Consider the following 13,836-nt stretch of genomic DNA (forward strand, 5'->3'; position numbering starts at 1 on the left):
TGTTGGGCTGCTGCAACAGAACACCATTCACTGCATGGCTCATCAGCAATAGAAGTCTGTTTCTCGGTTTCAGAGATTGGGAGAGCAAGATCAACGGGCCAGGAGACTCAGTGCCTGGGGACGCTTTCTGGTTTATTGATGGCACCTTCTCCCGGTGTCCTCACATGGCAGGTGAGACAAGAGTTTTCTGGGGCCTGGTTAATCAAGGCAAAAATTCCACTGATGACGACTCTGTCCTAATGACCTCCCAAGGTCCTCCCAAGGTCCCACTCTTAATGCCACCACACTGGGATTAGGATTTCAACATATGCATCTTAGCGGACACAAACACTCCGTCCATAACGAACAGCTAACTTCTCTTGACAAGAGGGCCTTAAGGGGAAGTCCCAAAGTCTCATAGCTGCACAAGAAAACCAGTACCTTTTGGTTACATTAAGGCATGGAAGGAGGAAGTGTGCACTGGCCTTACCACGAACCTGAGATCACGTGAAGGGCCTGAGGTGAGGTCCCCAACGTGTCACCCGTAAAAAAAGATGCCTGGTCGCAGTAGCTCATACAGATGCCCCTCAGCTTACATGGGATTATATCCTAATCAACCCATCATAAATTGAAAATATCCTATGTCAAAAACATACTTAGTACATCTAAGTGATCAAACCCATAGCTTAGCCCAGCCCACCTTAAACATGCTCAGAATACTTACGATAGTTTACAGAAAACATAATCACCTGACACACAGCCAAGTGTAGGATCAAGAACAGACCACCTCGTGGCTTGGATGTCTCACCTACTTACTGAGCGTGGCAGGCAGAACGGTTGTATGGGGATGCTTTCACCCCCATCAGAAAGTCAAAATGTCCCAAGTTCAAATGCAACTGTCAGGGACCATCTGCACTTTTAGACAAAAAGAGGAAAAAAGCCAAAATAGAACTAGATTTGTAGATGTGCCTCCAGTGATGAACAATGCACCTCAATATTATAATGGTGGTGCGTGCCTGTAGTCCCAGTGATTCTGGAGACTGAGGCAGAGGATCATAAGTTCAGAGCCAGCTTCAGCAACTCAGGGAGACCCTGTCTCTAAATAAAAATAAAAACAGGCTGGGGATGTGGTTCAGAGGTTAAGCGCCCCTGGGTTCAATCCCTGGTACCAAAAGTAAGTAAATAAATAGAAACAGGATCTTTATGCAGGTGGTGAAGTTCAAACGAGGTCATTAGGGTGGACCCTAATCTGGCCTAACAGGTGTTCTTGTTAGAAGGGGGAATTCCTACCTGGACACATGCACACAGGGAGGCCATGTGAAAACAGGGGGTCAGAGTGGTCCACATTCAAGCTAAGGAATGCAAGATTGCCAGCTGCTTTGGCTTGGACCTGGAATATCCCTCATGTTAAGGGGTCATTTCCCAGTGTGCTGCTATCAGGAGGTACTAGAACTTTAAAGAAGAGGGTTTAATGAAAGATCTTGGGTCATCAAGGATTGTGACCTTTAAGGGGACTGTGAGACCCTGACCCTATCTCTTCTCTTATTCTTGGCTTTTTGACCACCAAGAGGTAAGAGGTCTGCTCCACCACACTTCTGCTAAGATACACTGCCTCACCCTCATCCCCAAAGCAACAGACTGTGGGCTGAAACCTTCAAAAATGTGAGCTAAAGTAAACCTTTCCTCTTTTTAGGTTGATTATCTCAGGTATTTTGTGACAGTAACACAAACCTAATATACCAGTAACCATCAGAGGCCAGGAAGAGGCAAGGATGCCTCTTACAGGCTTCAGAGTGGCCTGGAAGACTCCTTAATTTTGGATTTCCAGCCTCCAGGACTGTGAGACAATACGTCTGTGTTGTTTTCAGCTACCCAGGTGTGTAATTCTTTGTTTCCGCAGCCACAGGAGACTTCTGCAGATGGTGTGACTCCCCTTCAGTCCAGCCCCTGCTCAGGGTTTCCCAGACATAATGATTCTTTCCTGGCTCGAGAAGAAGCCCTGAAAACATTTTCCTGAGCATAGTCAGCCATCCCTAGAGGCTCCGAGAGCCCAAACTCCCTCCCACTCCGATCTTTTACTCCAGTTAAATATATCAGGGAAAGAATGACGTAAAAGCTTATGTTGACACACACCCTGGGATCAGGCATCTACATTCATCATCTGGTTCAGGCTCGGAATGCCTCTATGAGAGTCATGTTTAGAGAAAGTAAATGCTCACACAGGTAAATCTACAAATGCCTCAATGCAACCACACACCGTACACAACGCTGTGCTTCCTGCACACTGTTAAGAAAGAAAAAAAATAAAGCCTCTTCTCAGGCACTTCTGCAGGCCCGTGACCATCATGGAGGCTCCCTCCCAGCCCACACTCACCATAGGGTGAGCTCCTTTTCATTCTTTTTTACAACATAAAACCAGTTCCTGGTTAACCTGGGGAGTCTGGATCTTCTAAATCAAACTCAGGACATACGATCCAAAACGGGTCTTGTTAAGTCTGTGAACAGCATCTACAGAGCCACTGGAGTGCAATGGATAGTGTTTCCAGCCAGTCCAGGGGGAAGCCTTTCCTTCCCTCTCTAAAGCCTGGTGATGCGTCTCTCTCAGCCTGGACAGAGTTCTGGTTCAGCCTCCCTGTAGCATGGTGGGTGGCCTACGCCATCCCCCCTCGGTCAGACTGGACACGCTGGTCCATCTCTGCTGCCCCTGCCTTTTGGAAGTAATGGGTTTTTACCAAGCACCAAAGACCAAGAGTTCCAGAGTCCTCTATGGAAATGCTGAAATTTCCACGTGTAGGAACTCCTCTCTCATTGAGCAAGCACACTCAGACCAGTGTTTACAGGCACATTATTCTGCTGAACTCCCACACTGAAAGGAGGGTGCGATGAGCGTCACCATCCCACCGAGGCTAAATGACGTGTGTGAGGGGTGGAGCTAGGATTCCAGCGTGGCTTCTGTCTTCCAGCCCAGGGGTCGAGGGAACCCTTTTCCACGCTGCCTCTCAGGTTTGAAGATCAGCTCTGATTTCATCCTGCCTCCACGGCCCCCCACATTACTCAATTAAGTAAAGAACTACATAGGACTGACTTCATTCCTCAACTGCGGCAAGTACGCAGGGATCTGCAGGGGCCAACCCTTCCACCTCCTGTGGAAACAGCATCTTCCCTCCTAGTGAACTGCTTTTCCCTCCAACCTTCCAAGTGTGGTCTGAATGGGGCTGTCTTCTTCTCAAGAGCCTGCCTCCCCCACCACGATGACCATTCCTGGACCAGACGCTCCATTCAAGCATGGCCATCAGTCACAGCTCAAGTCTTTCCACAGAACAGAGAGATGCTGAGCTAGAAAGTTCACTCACTTAAAGGGAGGCACAGCAGAAACACCCCAAGTCCCTGAGGCTGAGTGTCACAGCGCCCCCCCCCCGCCCCCCAGCCTTTTAATTCACCCTCTCTACCATGATTTGAAAGCCCCTACCCAAACTCATGTTGAAATTTAAGTCTCCATTACACGTATTAAGAGGCAAAACCAGGTAAGACCCTTAAGAAGTAATTAAGATTAGATGAGTTTGTGACAGTGCGGCCCCCAGCACTGCATTAGTGGCTTGATAAGAGAGACCCAAGTGAACAAGCAAGCTCTGTCTCAGCACAGATTGCCCTGGGCCACCCTGGGATTCTGCATCATCCCCACCAGCAAGAAGGCCTCACCAGATACAGCCCACGAGCCTTGGACCTCAGTGCTATGAGCTGAATAAACCTTTATTTTTCATATAAAGTACCAGTCTTTGGTATTTGGTTATAGCAACAGGATACAGACTGAGACACCATCTTTTGTTTAATAAGCCACTGTGTTGGCTTATTACTGTAATGGGTACCTGAGATAATGAGCTTATAAAAAGGTTTACTTATGTATTTATTTTAATTGGTGCATTGTAACCATGCATAATAGTGGGATTCACTGGAAAAAGTTCACTTGACTCATGGTTTCGGTCCATGGGTCCCTGGGACCCACTGCCTTTGGCCCATGGCGAGACAGCACACCACGGGGACAGCAGTAGGGGAGGGGGGACTGCTCATGGGAAGCGAGACACACACAGAGAGAAAGGAGGAGCCCGGGCCCCAAAATCCCCCTCAAGGGCACACCCCAACAACCTAACTTCCCCCTGGGCCCTACCTCGTAGAAGTTCCCACTACCCCAAAGGTGCCACACGCTGATGACCAAGCCTTTAAAACAGGGAGCTTTGGCGGGCATTTATCCCAACCCTGGCAGCCAATTACAATTGGTTTAATAAAACCAAAAACACTGCCGTAAGGGAGTAAAGTAGCAACTCCCTCGAGGGCAGCGTCAACGTCAGACCACTGTCCTCTGGTTTGTCACCCTTCTTCCCAGCAGACACAGTCTTTGTGCAGTGGGATGTCACTCTAGGAAAGGTGTTTTAGAATTACAGCGTCACCAACTATTCAAACCCAAGTTGGTGACAGTGTGGACGCTGTCCTGGGGAACACCGCAGGCAGCAGGATCTCAGGCAGATCCCCGCTACTGTCCCCTGAACACATCCCCTCATAAGCAGAAGACCCCGATGCTGATTAAAGGCCTTCTCCAAAGTACAGAAAAAACCTCCAAAACAGACACAGTGTCAAATATCATCTTCCCCTAGCCACAGGGCGGCCTGCTTAACTTCAGCCTCTCCTCCCTCCTCCGATCTACAAAGGAAATGACCAAAAGTTCAACTTGGCCTTGCCTTGGCTGGAGGGAGACGGCACGGAGTCTCGGAGAGCCCAGCACCGTGGGGTACGTGCCCTTCCTCCCTACTCACGTGGGGTATCCTCGCACACCCTGGGCGGAGCACACCTCCGAGTCGGCCGTGCAGTCCACCTTCGCCACGTACACCTTGGCGTCCTCCATGCTGTTGTACTTGTCCCCCAGGTCATTCCAAGTCGGCTGCAGCCGCTGGCAGTGTCCACACCTGGAACAGGGTGAGAGGAGGAGTCGGACAGAGCGCCAGGTCAGGGGTGTCGGGCCCACCACCTCAGCCCTTTCCACTGGGCAATGGGCCCTCTGTCCTTTCTGTACCTGCCACAGACGGACAGCTCACAACTACTCCAGGACCCAGCTCCCCCCAGGACAGTGCCACATCATTCCAGGCCCTAAATCAAAACTGAGCAAGGCACGTGCCCAGATCTCCCTATCTGACCTCCATGCCAGAACCAACCCACCTTCTTCCCTTGCAGTCGAAGCATTTGCCGTTTTTTCAAAAGGGTCACAGCGTGGCTTGCCCCTGGGGCCTGGTACGGTCTCTCCCTCCCTGATGCTTCCTCCCTCACCTCCACCTGGCCGACTCCTATTTGCTCTTCAGGTTTAGCTTGACAGTCACTTTCTCCAAGAAGCCTACCCTGCCTCCCAGGCTGCTCGGTACCCATTCTGTGGTCTCCTGGAAATCTTTCCTCTCTCCCAGTACAGCAGCAGCTTAGCACTTCTTCTTAGAATTGCTCCTTTATTAGTCAGGTCTCCCTATTACACAGCCAAATATGCACAAATCAAGGCTACCTCAAAATCAAATCAATTCTGCATTTTCCTCTAATGAAAAGCTAGTAAATATTTTTTTTTTTTTTTTTTTAAAAAAGGAGCTTGTGACCACTCCATTTTCTAGCATGGATAAAATCAAACATCTATTTGTAATACTCATTGTGTGAATTTAGTTATATACAAATATTTTAAAATTGCCTATCATTTAAAATAATCTGTTAGCTGGGATTATGGCTTCCCGCCACTCTTCACATTCCATGACAGCATCCGTATCTTCCGGTCACTAGATCCGATCGGAGTCACACAGCTGATGGTCATCTTGTATTCTCAGCTGCCTGCAGAGTCACACTTGAATTCTGAATGAGACCACACTGGAAACTTTATCCCAAGCTTCAAGTACAATCACACAGCATTATGGCACGTGGGTATTTTTTAATTTATCCAGTAAGTACCGTGTTCCTGTCTACAATGTAACCACTCACTATATTGCTTTTTAAAGTGATCTTAAAAACACAACAAAAATTGCTCATGAGAACACCCAGCCCTTTCAATTGTGAGTTCTTCCTCAAAATAATTTCTCAGTAAACTCTGTTAAGCCTCTTGGTCTGTTCTGACAGATGACCCCAACAATAAGCATTTAAAGGGACAAATGAAGAAAAGGTGTCTTCCCTGAGCAGCCCTTTCTTGGCCAGCTAAGAGAATCCCTGCTTCATAAGAGCTTCAAATATGGCATCATTCCTTCCTTCCAAGAAGACCTTTGTGCGGGAAAACCTTGTGTTTAAGTATCTGTGGCCCAAGTTCCGAGAAAGCAAGCACTGATAGCATTCCCAGAACACACCACAAAGCACCTGGCGGTTTCCTAACTAAATGAATAATAAAAGGAATGGAAAGAAACACAGTGGAACTGTACTTGGGATTCAGTTTCTGGGGATCCAATGAGGGTTTCGCATGTTCCTTTTTATGGCAAGAGCATCTTATCACACCGAGTGTGATGCTGTCTGAAGACACAGATCTGACATCCAGTTCATCTGGTGCTTAATCTAAAAAGCCATGAAGAAAAACTGGCTGTGAGGACTTAGTGAGGGACTGTGGGGTGGTCTCCAGCAAGGCACCCCTAAAGGGTTTTCAATGGCAGTTCTGACTCCAGGATAATTTGGTCAGACATGCATCCTTGACAAGTTTTCTTGTGAAAAAACACAAGACATTAAACACAAACATTAAGAACAAGTTTAAAGAGTAAGTTCACTGGGCCAGGCACAGTGGCATATAACTGTAATCCCAGCAACTGGGGAGGCTAAGGCAGGAGGATTGCAAGTTGGAGACAGCCCTGGCAACTTGGCAAGATCCTGTCTCAAAATAAAAATTTTTAAAAATGTCTAGGAATGTAGCTTAATTGTAGAGCACTTGCCTCGCATACGCAAATCCCTGGGTTCACAACAGGAGAATAAGTTCACTGGGCACTAAATCAAAACAGACCATCCTGAGCCACCACCAGGCTAGCCGGGCATGCTCCTCCCACTCCAGCTACTGATTAAGCCACAGGAACCATCTAGCCGGAACTTCTGGTTTGGGGCCCTGTGGCTATATCGCCCCACCTCTGAAACAGCCAGCTGCATTCAGAGGGTAGCCTGTGGTCAAGTAATAGAGCAAAGCCACCTGATCCTAATCTTGAACTCAATGTCATCAGGTTCACTGTGACCCACACACTGGCCATAGAGAAGCTGTGACCTGATATTGGCACAAAATCTACAGCAGTTGACCAACCCTATAGCTGCCAAGTACAGGGCAAAAGTACACAGATCCATGTTTTGTTACATCGTATCCTTGCCCCCAGATCACACATAAGCTTCCAACATTTCCCAGCCTCTGAAATGGGAAATAAATGTGTGGGGGGTGGGGAACAGTGTATTCTATTTGAGCTCCAAGTTACTCCTAAAAGCCTAACTTTTGAAGGCTATCACAGAAACCCACACATTCCTCTATAAACAGTTGTAACAGACTAGTAAGATGAACAAATAAAAATGTACATTGTTCCTTCTTCCAAGAACATCCATCTAGATGTCCAAAACCTACACACAATGAAAACTGAATTAGCTATTACCCAGACTGTACAGGCTTCCTTCTCAGCCCAGGACTAGCTGGTGCTCATTGCAGAGATTTGAAAATTAAAACTACATTAGCACTACAGGAGACTCAACTATGTCTATGTGTCGATTTTTCTTTAAAAGTAAATAAAGAAGGGCTGGGGTTGTAGCTCAGTGGTAGAGTGCTTGCCTAGCATGTGTGAGGCCCTGCGTTCAATCTCGAGCACAATGTAAAACTAAATAAACAAACTAAAGGTATTGTGTCCATCTACAACTAAAAGTATTTAAAAATAAAATAAATAGAAAAAAAAACAGATTTATTCCACTGAAATCGGCTCCAACTAAGCACAGTAGAGTATTTAATTGGAATTGTTACTGGGAGACTACTACTGCACAAAGTAACTATGAACATCAACTGAGGTTTCATGCTATTATGTATTTTCCATACCATTAATAGTTGTAAAAATTAAAGAGTTTTTCAATACATTGAAATACAATGTATCTCATATATACATTGTTAATACTGCTTATGAGCCAGACTAAACCAAAACAGTTGATTTAACACCAAAGGAGCTGAAATATAACCATAGCACTACTGTGAAGTTAAAAGAAAAAAGTTTTTTCCAACTTCAAAAAGGCCTCATTTCTGAATAAGTCATTTTTAGGCATCTTACTCATCCTACATCCCTTTTCCTAATAAGCCTCTCTGAGCTCTGGGAAACAATGTAAATTCTGCACACAGCCGGAGCACATCTCAAACTGCCTTGTGCACCAAGATTGGGGGCTTTCCACCCTGGCCCATGGGAACTTCCTTCCTGGGGTAATCCACAGCCAGGCCCCCAAGGAGAGCATTGGGTGTGCTTGTGTACAAAATAATTCCCGGGGGTAAGGGTCAAGCAGGAGGTGTAACTTCAACCAGCAACTTTCCCACCTCACACTTTCCAAATGACCTGGCCCCCAAAACAGGGAGAGGAGGAAGTGACAGCCTTGGGTTTGTGGGCCAGCAAGAGCAGGGCTCACATCCACTCCAAGCTGCAGCGGGACACTCAGAATTTGCAAGACTGTCCCTTACTAGCGTGGTACAGAAGTCCCCGTCTACCCCTTCGTACCCACAAAACGTATGATGAGTTTTTATTTTCCAGTTAAACTCTCACGAAGGTGATCAGACGTCTACTTGGCCAGCTTGGCCCGCAGACAGGCTCCTCCCGGCGAGTGCACGTGTCCCCCTTGTGCCAGCCAACCCGCAGCCCGCTGCGTCCGGCAGACACAGGAAGTTTGGGGCGCTGGGCAGGGGACCGGCAGGGTGATGTCTGGGCTCCGGCAACCCTGACCAAAGGGACCCCAATCTTGCTCTTCAGTCCGGGGACGGGAGGAGGAAGGTTCGAGAGCAAGGGGCAGGAGAGGGGCGGCCTCTTCCAGGCTCCCCGGGTCGGGAGCCGCCTCCTCCTTCGGCACCGCCCCGGTTGCCGAGCGCCACGTCAGCTGCGAGCGTCCGAGTCGTGGCGCCCACGCCCCCTGGCCCAGGGCCCTTCGCAGGCGCCCCACGCCTCCTGCCCCGAGCCCGTAGTGCCCACCCCGCGGCTGCGAACCCCAGCTACCCACATCCCGGCCCCGGCCCCAGCCTGGGTCCCCGCGCCCCAGCTCGGAGCCCGCGGCGCCTACGCGCTCCACGCCTCCTGCCCGGCCCTTGGAGCCGCTCCCGGCGCGCGGAGTGCGGGGCTGGAGCCCGGAGGAGGGCGACGCGGTCAGTTACCAGGGCGCGAAGAACATGACGAAGTGCGCGGCGCTCTGGATCCCGTGCGTGAACATGTCGGCCGTGTACAGGTGCTTGGCGTGCGGGTCCTGCCCGTCCCCGCCGTCGGCCGCAGGGGGCCTGTCCGCCGCCGGCTCCTGGGCCCGGGCGCCCCAGCGCCCGCCGCCGCCATGGCCGAGCAGCAGCAGCAGCGCGGCGAGGCCGGGCAGCCGGGCCAGCGGCGGGAGGAGGCGTCCTGGGCGCGGGGGCATCGCGGCGGGGCTGGGCGCGCTCTCGCCGCGGCGGCCGGTCCCCTCACCCGCGCCCGCCTCCAGCCGCCCGCCCCGCCCCGGACACGCCCCGGGCACGCCGCGCCCCCTCCTCGCCCCGCCCCGTCCCGCCCCGTCCCGCCCGCGCGCGCCGCTGCCCGGCCCAGGTCTGGGTAGGCACGCGGGGAGCGCGAGGCTGGGAGCCGAGACTGGGGCGCTGGGGCCGGGAGAGCCTTCCGAGCGCGGCCTCCCGCACTTCCTCGGAAAGTTCCGGTTCATCCCGCGAGGCTCCTGCCCCTCCCTAAACCCGGGCCCCTCACCAGCCTTCCCGCTCTACCCACAGCGAAGATCAACTCCGATGATGGAAGGAGGAGGCCGGGCAGGGGAGCCCCGGAGGGCAGAGTCAGCCTCCACGGTGTTAGGCACACACAAAGACCCCGGGATTTCAGGCCAAAGGAAGAAAAGAGCTGCTGTCAGCAGAACGTAGGGAATTGGGCAAAAGTGGGTGAGGTTTGCACCTGTATGAGTCAGATTCTTGGCCAGACCTGAACTGTGATTTTGGACCTGGGCTCAGACAGAGGTGTGATGAAACCACATCCCAAGTGAGCCCCTGGCCTATTATCCCTGTACCGCCTTAACTCGAGGGTGAAATGGAGAAGAGGCCAAAGAGGCCTCTGGTCAAGAACAATTCCTCCTGGGAGCATTGGTTGTTGTCCTAGTGTGCCCTAAATCACCCTGGTTACAAAAATGAATGACAACAGCGGTGCTCTAGGTGGACTGGCTTTGTGGATGGCCTGAGCGGTATCTTCTGGGCAGTATCTTACTGTGGTATCTTACTACGCCCACATGTACAGTGCTACAGTGGGCTCACTGCACTTTAGGACTGATGGTAATCAAAGATTCCAGCCCTGCCCTGAGGATCTGAAGCTAAATTAGAGAGAAAATCACCAGCTACTTCCTGGGATCCTGCTAGGTCCTTGCTTAACCTGAATCCAAGAAAACCCAGACTGTTACACTGGGTTAGCTACAAGGGAAACACCCATTGACTTTATTCTTCCTCTGCAAGTGAACATTTAACCATGGTTTGCCAAACAACAAACCCATCATTTTCCCTCCAAACCTATTCTTCAAACTGCTGAAGTTTGAAATATGTGAGACATCTCCAACTTGCTCCTTCATTTCCCCATATCCCTAAATCCAAAGAAATCACATTGCTGGCAACCCTCATTTCTTTCCACCAGTCTCAGTGTTCATATGCTAAACAAACTCAAAGCCTGACCTATTGCAATAGCTTTCTAAAAGTCTCCTTCTTTCACATGGCTCAAAAGTTAATTTTCCTACAGTCTGCCTTTGACTATGAGAATTTGATGCTCAAAATTGGGCTAACACACCACTGCCTCTGTGGTCTTGGCATAGGGGGTAAAGTGCAAATTCCTTAGACTGCCAATCAAGATCTTATTTGATGTGGTTCCATCATGTCTGGGATTCCTGTGAAACTTACCTTTGCTAGAAATCCTAGGATTTTCTCCAGTACTCTGCAATTGCCAGACTTGAATCCTTATGTTCTCTAAACCTCACACCTCCATACCCTTCCAATGTGCTACTGGGAAATTCCAACAAAGGATCACCACATGCTCTTCTTATAGCACCAATGTTATTTTTCATCTTAACAAAACATAGCTCTAGGAACCCTCTGAAGCGTTGGCTGCTTGTTCTTTCACACCTTGAGTTCCTCAGGGCAGGAAGGAAGTCAGTCACTGTCCTTGTTCCCCATCGTTCTTTCCAAACCATTTCTTCCTACAAACCCTCAGCTCCTGATAAACTGATGTTATAAAGTTTGGTACCCTCTGCCCTTCCAGTTTGGTCATTGCTCCAGGTCACTTCCCCTCATTCACTGAGGACTGTGGTTCCTGGCTCTCAAAATTCCTTGCCATACTTTTCTTGTTTTTATTCCTGAAATTATCAGCATCTAAGGGGATGGCCCATCTGTCCCTCAGTAACTTCTTTTAAAAGAGAAACCCTAGAATTTGTCATCAACAGAATATACACTGTCTCCAAAACCTGAAGTGAAAGTGTTATGATTTGGATCTTGAATGTCTTCCAAGTGCCCATGTGTTAAAGCCTTGCTCCCCAGGATGACACTATTGAAATCTTTAAGAGGTGGGGCCTACTGGGAGGTCTTTAGGCCATTGGGGGCATGCCCCTGAAAGGGATTGCAGAACCCCAAGCCCTACTCTCTCTTCTTTGCTTCCTGGCTTTGTTCTTCCCTCCACACCCTCCATGAGGTACTGCCTCACTGGAAGCCTAAAAGGAATGAGATCAGCTGATCATGGACTGGAACCTCCAAAACATGAGCCAAAATAAACCTTTTCTCTTTTTGAGTTGATTACCTCAAGTGACAGAAGCCAGAAGGCATCCCAGCCTGCCCAGGCCTCCTAGGCTTACAGTTCACTAGATCTAGAAACCTTACCTGCAGCACACCCCCTTCCCTTGACACCTGAGCTGCTGATGCAGCCACTTGCCCAGAGTCCCTCAGGCTGCCACATCTTCCCTTGCCTGTCGACAAACTAGACCCCATGGTTCTCATCCTTTGCTTACAGCCTTGCCATGTTCTTCCCAGAAACACGGGTGAACTCTGGTTTTAACTATGTGGCCAAATTCAGCTACAGAAATATCACAGTCTTCATAAAATATGGGTCACTACTAATCCCTGCCCTGAAACGGACTCCCTTTCCCTGGACAGTTCAACGGACTGTTTTTTGGATGCTTCCGCTTCCCCTCTACTCCCATCCCATACCACTCAGGTCACCATCCCTCTCAGCCATCAGTGTTTGCTTCATACTTTTCTCAGCAAGTTTACACACGTCCATGGCTACCTTGCCTCTCTTCCCAGGGGAGTAAGTGTTCCCTGCCCAGCAAAGACCAGATCCCCAGAATCATGCCTCCCTCAGGTATCCAGATCCTGATTCCTAGAACATCGGGCTATTAACTTTAGATGACAGTGGAGACTTTGCAGATGGGATTAAGGATCTTGAGATGGGGCAAACACTCAAGGTTATCTGGGTGGCCCTGAAATATGATCACAGTGTCATTGTAAGAGAGAGGCTGGGAAATCTGACTACAGAGGAAGAAGCAAGGTTAACAAAAGCAGAGAGATTTGAATATGCTACACTGCTGGATTGGGGAAAGGAGGAATGTGCAGTAAACAGGAGCACTGTTCTCGGAAAGTGCTGGAAAAGACAAGGAAGCAGATTCTTCCCTAGAACACCTAGAGGGACCTTCAGTGCAGCTGACAATTTGACTTTAATTCCGTGAAACTGATTTTTGGACTTCTGACCTCAAGAACCGTAAGAGAATAAATGCAGGTTGTTTTAAGCCACCAAGTCTGTAGGTATTTGTTATAGAAGTGACAGGACATTAATCCACCATCCCAATGGTGCCATTTTGTTGCAGATGTATGCGTTTGGCCCAAACACTTGGCTCCTTCAAATACCCTTTCTTCCCTGCATGAATTATCCATCACACTCTCCTGTGGGATCATTTTGAGCAATGCACAAATATTCTTGAGTATATCCCAACTCCCAAACTTTTTAAAGTCCCTTGACCTCACACCCCCACCCTTTACTATCCCAATTCATTCGTTTTCCTTCCCAGCAAAATTTCTTTCAATAATTAACTGCATTTTATTTTCCATTTATCCTTTAACACATGCCACTTGGATTCCAGACGCACCATGCACCAAGTCTGCTCTTCCAAAAGTCACCAGGGATGTCCACGTTTGCAGATTGGGTAAACGCTCTGCGCCGCTATCCTACTGGGCCCCTCCGCAGTGTTGGACCAATCAGCGCTGGCCTCGCCCAAACTCACCGTCCTCTCAGCTTCTCTGATTGGCTTGCTACCTGATCGTCACTCCCCAGGCTCCTTGACACAACCTGTCAATCTTGTTTGTCCAGGATTAACCTCCAACTCACTTTTCTCCTTCTACAAAGTCCAAAGGCGCGTATTTCCTGGGTGACCCCACACATAGCCACGCTTTGAACATTATCTACATGTTGACGACACCGCAATTTGAATTATCTGCTGAGGTCTCTCTCCAAACTCTGTCTACTCGATCTCTTCTCTCGTCTGCCATACAGGCTGGGCCAAAACCAAGCTTGGTGCCCCAGGGCGATCTGCTCATCCTTCGGTTTCTGTGCCTCGGTAAGTTGCTTTCTTACTGTTTGTTCAGCCCAGAAAGCTGGATGCAAACTCTAT

General features: G+C 49.3%; 1 protein-coding gene across 1 annotated transcript in view; it reads right to left on the reverse strand.

Moving 5' to 3' along the window:
* Nucleotides 1-9,598, reverse strand: part of Txndc5 (thioredoxin domain containing 5) — a 28,773-nt gene extending 19,175 nt beyond the window's left edge. The window contains exons 1-2 of the mRNA XM_027948268.3: nt 9,335-9,598; nt 4,788-4,937 (exon numbers count right to left, since the gene is read on the reverse strand). Coding sequence (XP_027804069.2) covers nt 4,788-4,937; nt 9,335-9,585 — 401 coding nt within the window. The 5' untranslated portion in view covers nt 9,586-9,598. The remainder of the gene's footprint in view (nt 1-4,787; nt 4,938-9,334) is intronic.
* Nucleotides 9,599-13,836: the final 4,238 nt, after the last annotated feature.

The sequence above is a fragment of the Marmota flaviventris genome, chromosome 6, assembly GCF_047511675.1.
Source record: "Marmota flaviventris isolate mMarFla1 chromosome 6, mMarFla1.hap1, whole genome shotgun sequence".
NCBI lineage: Eukaryota > Metazoa > Chordata > Mammalia > Rodentia > Sciuridae > Marmota > Marmota flaviventris.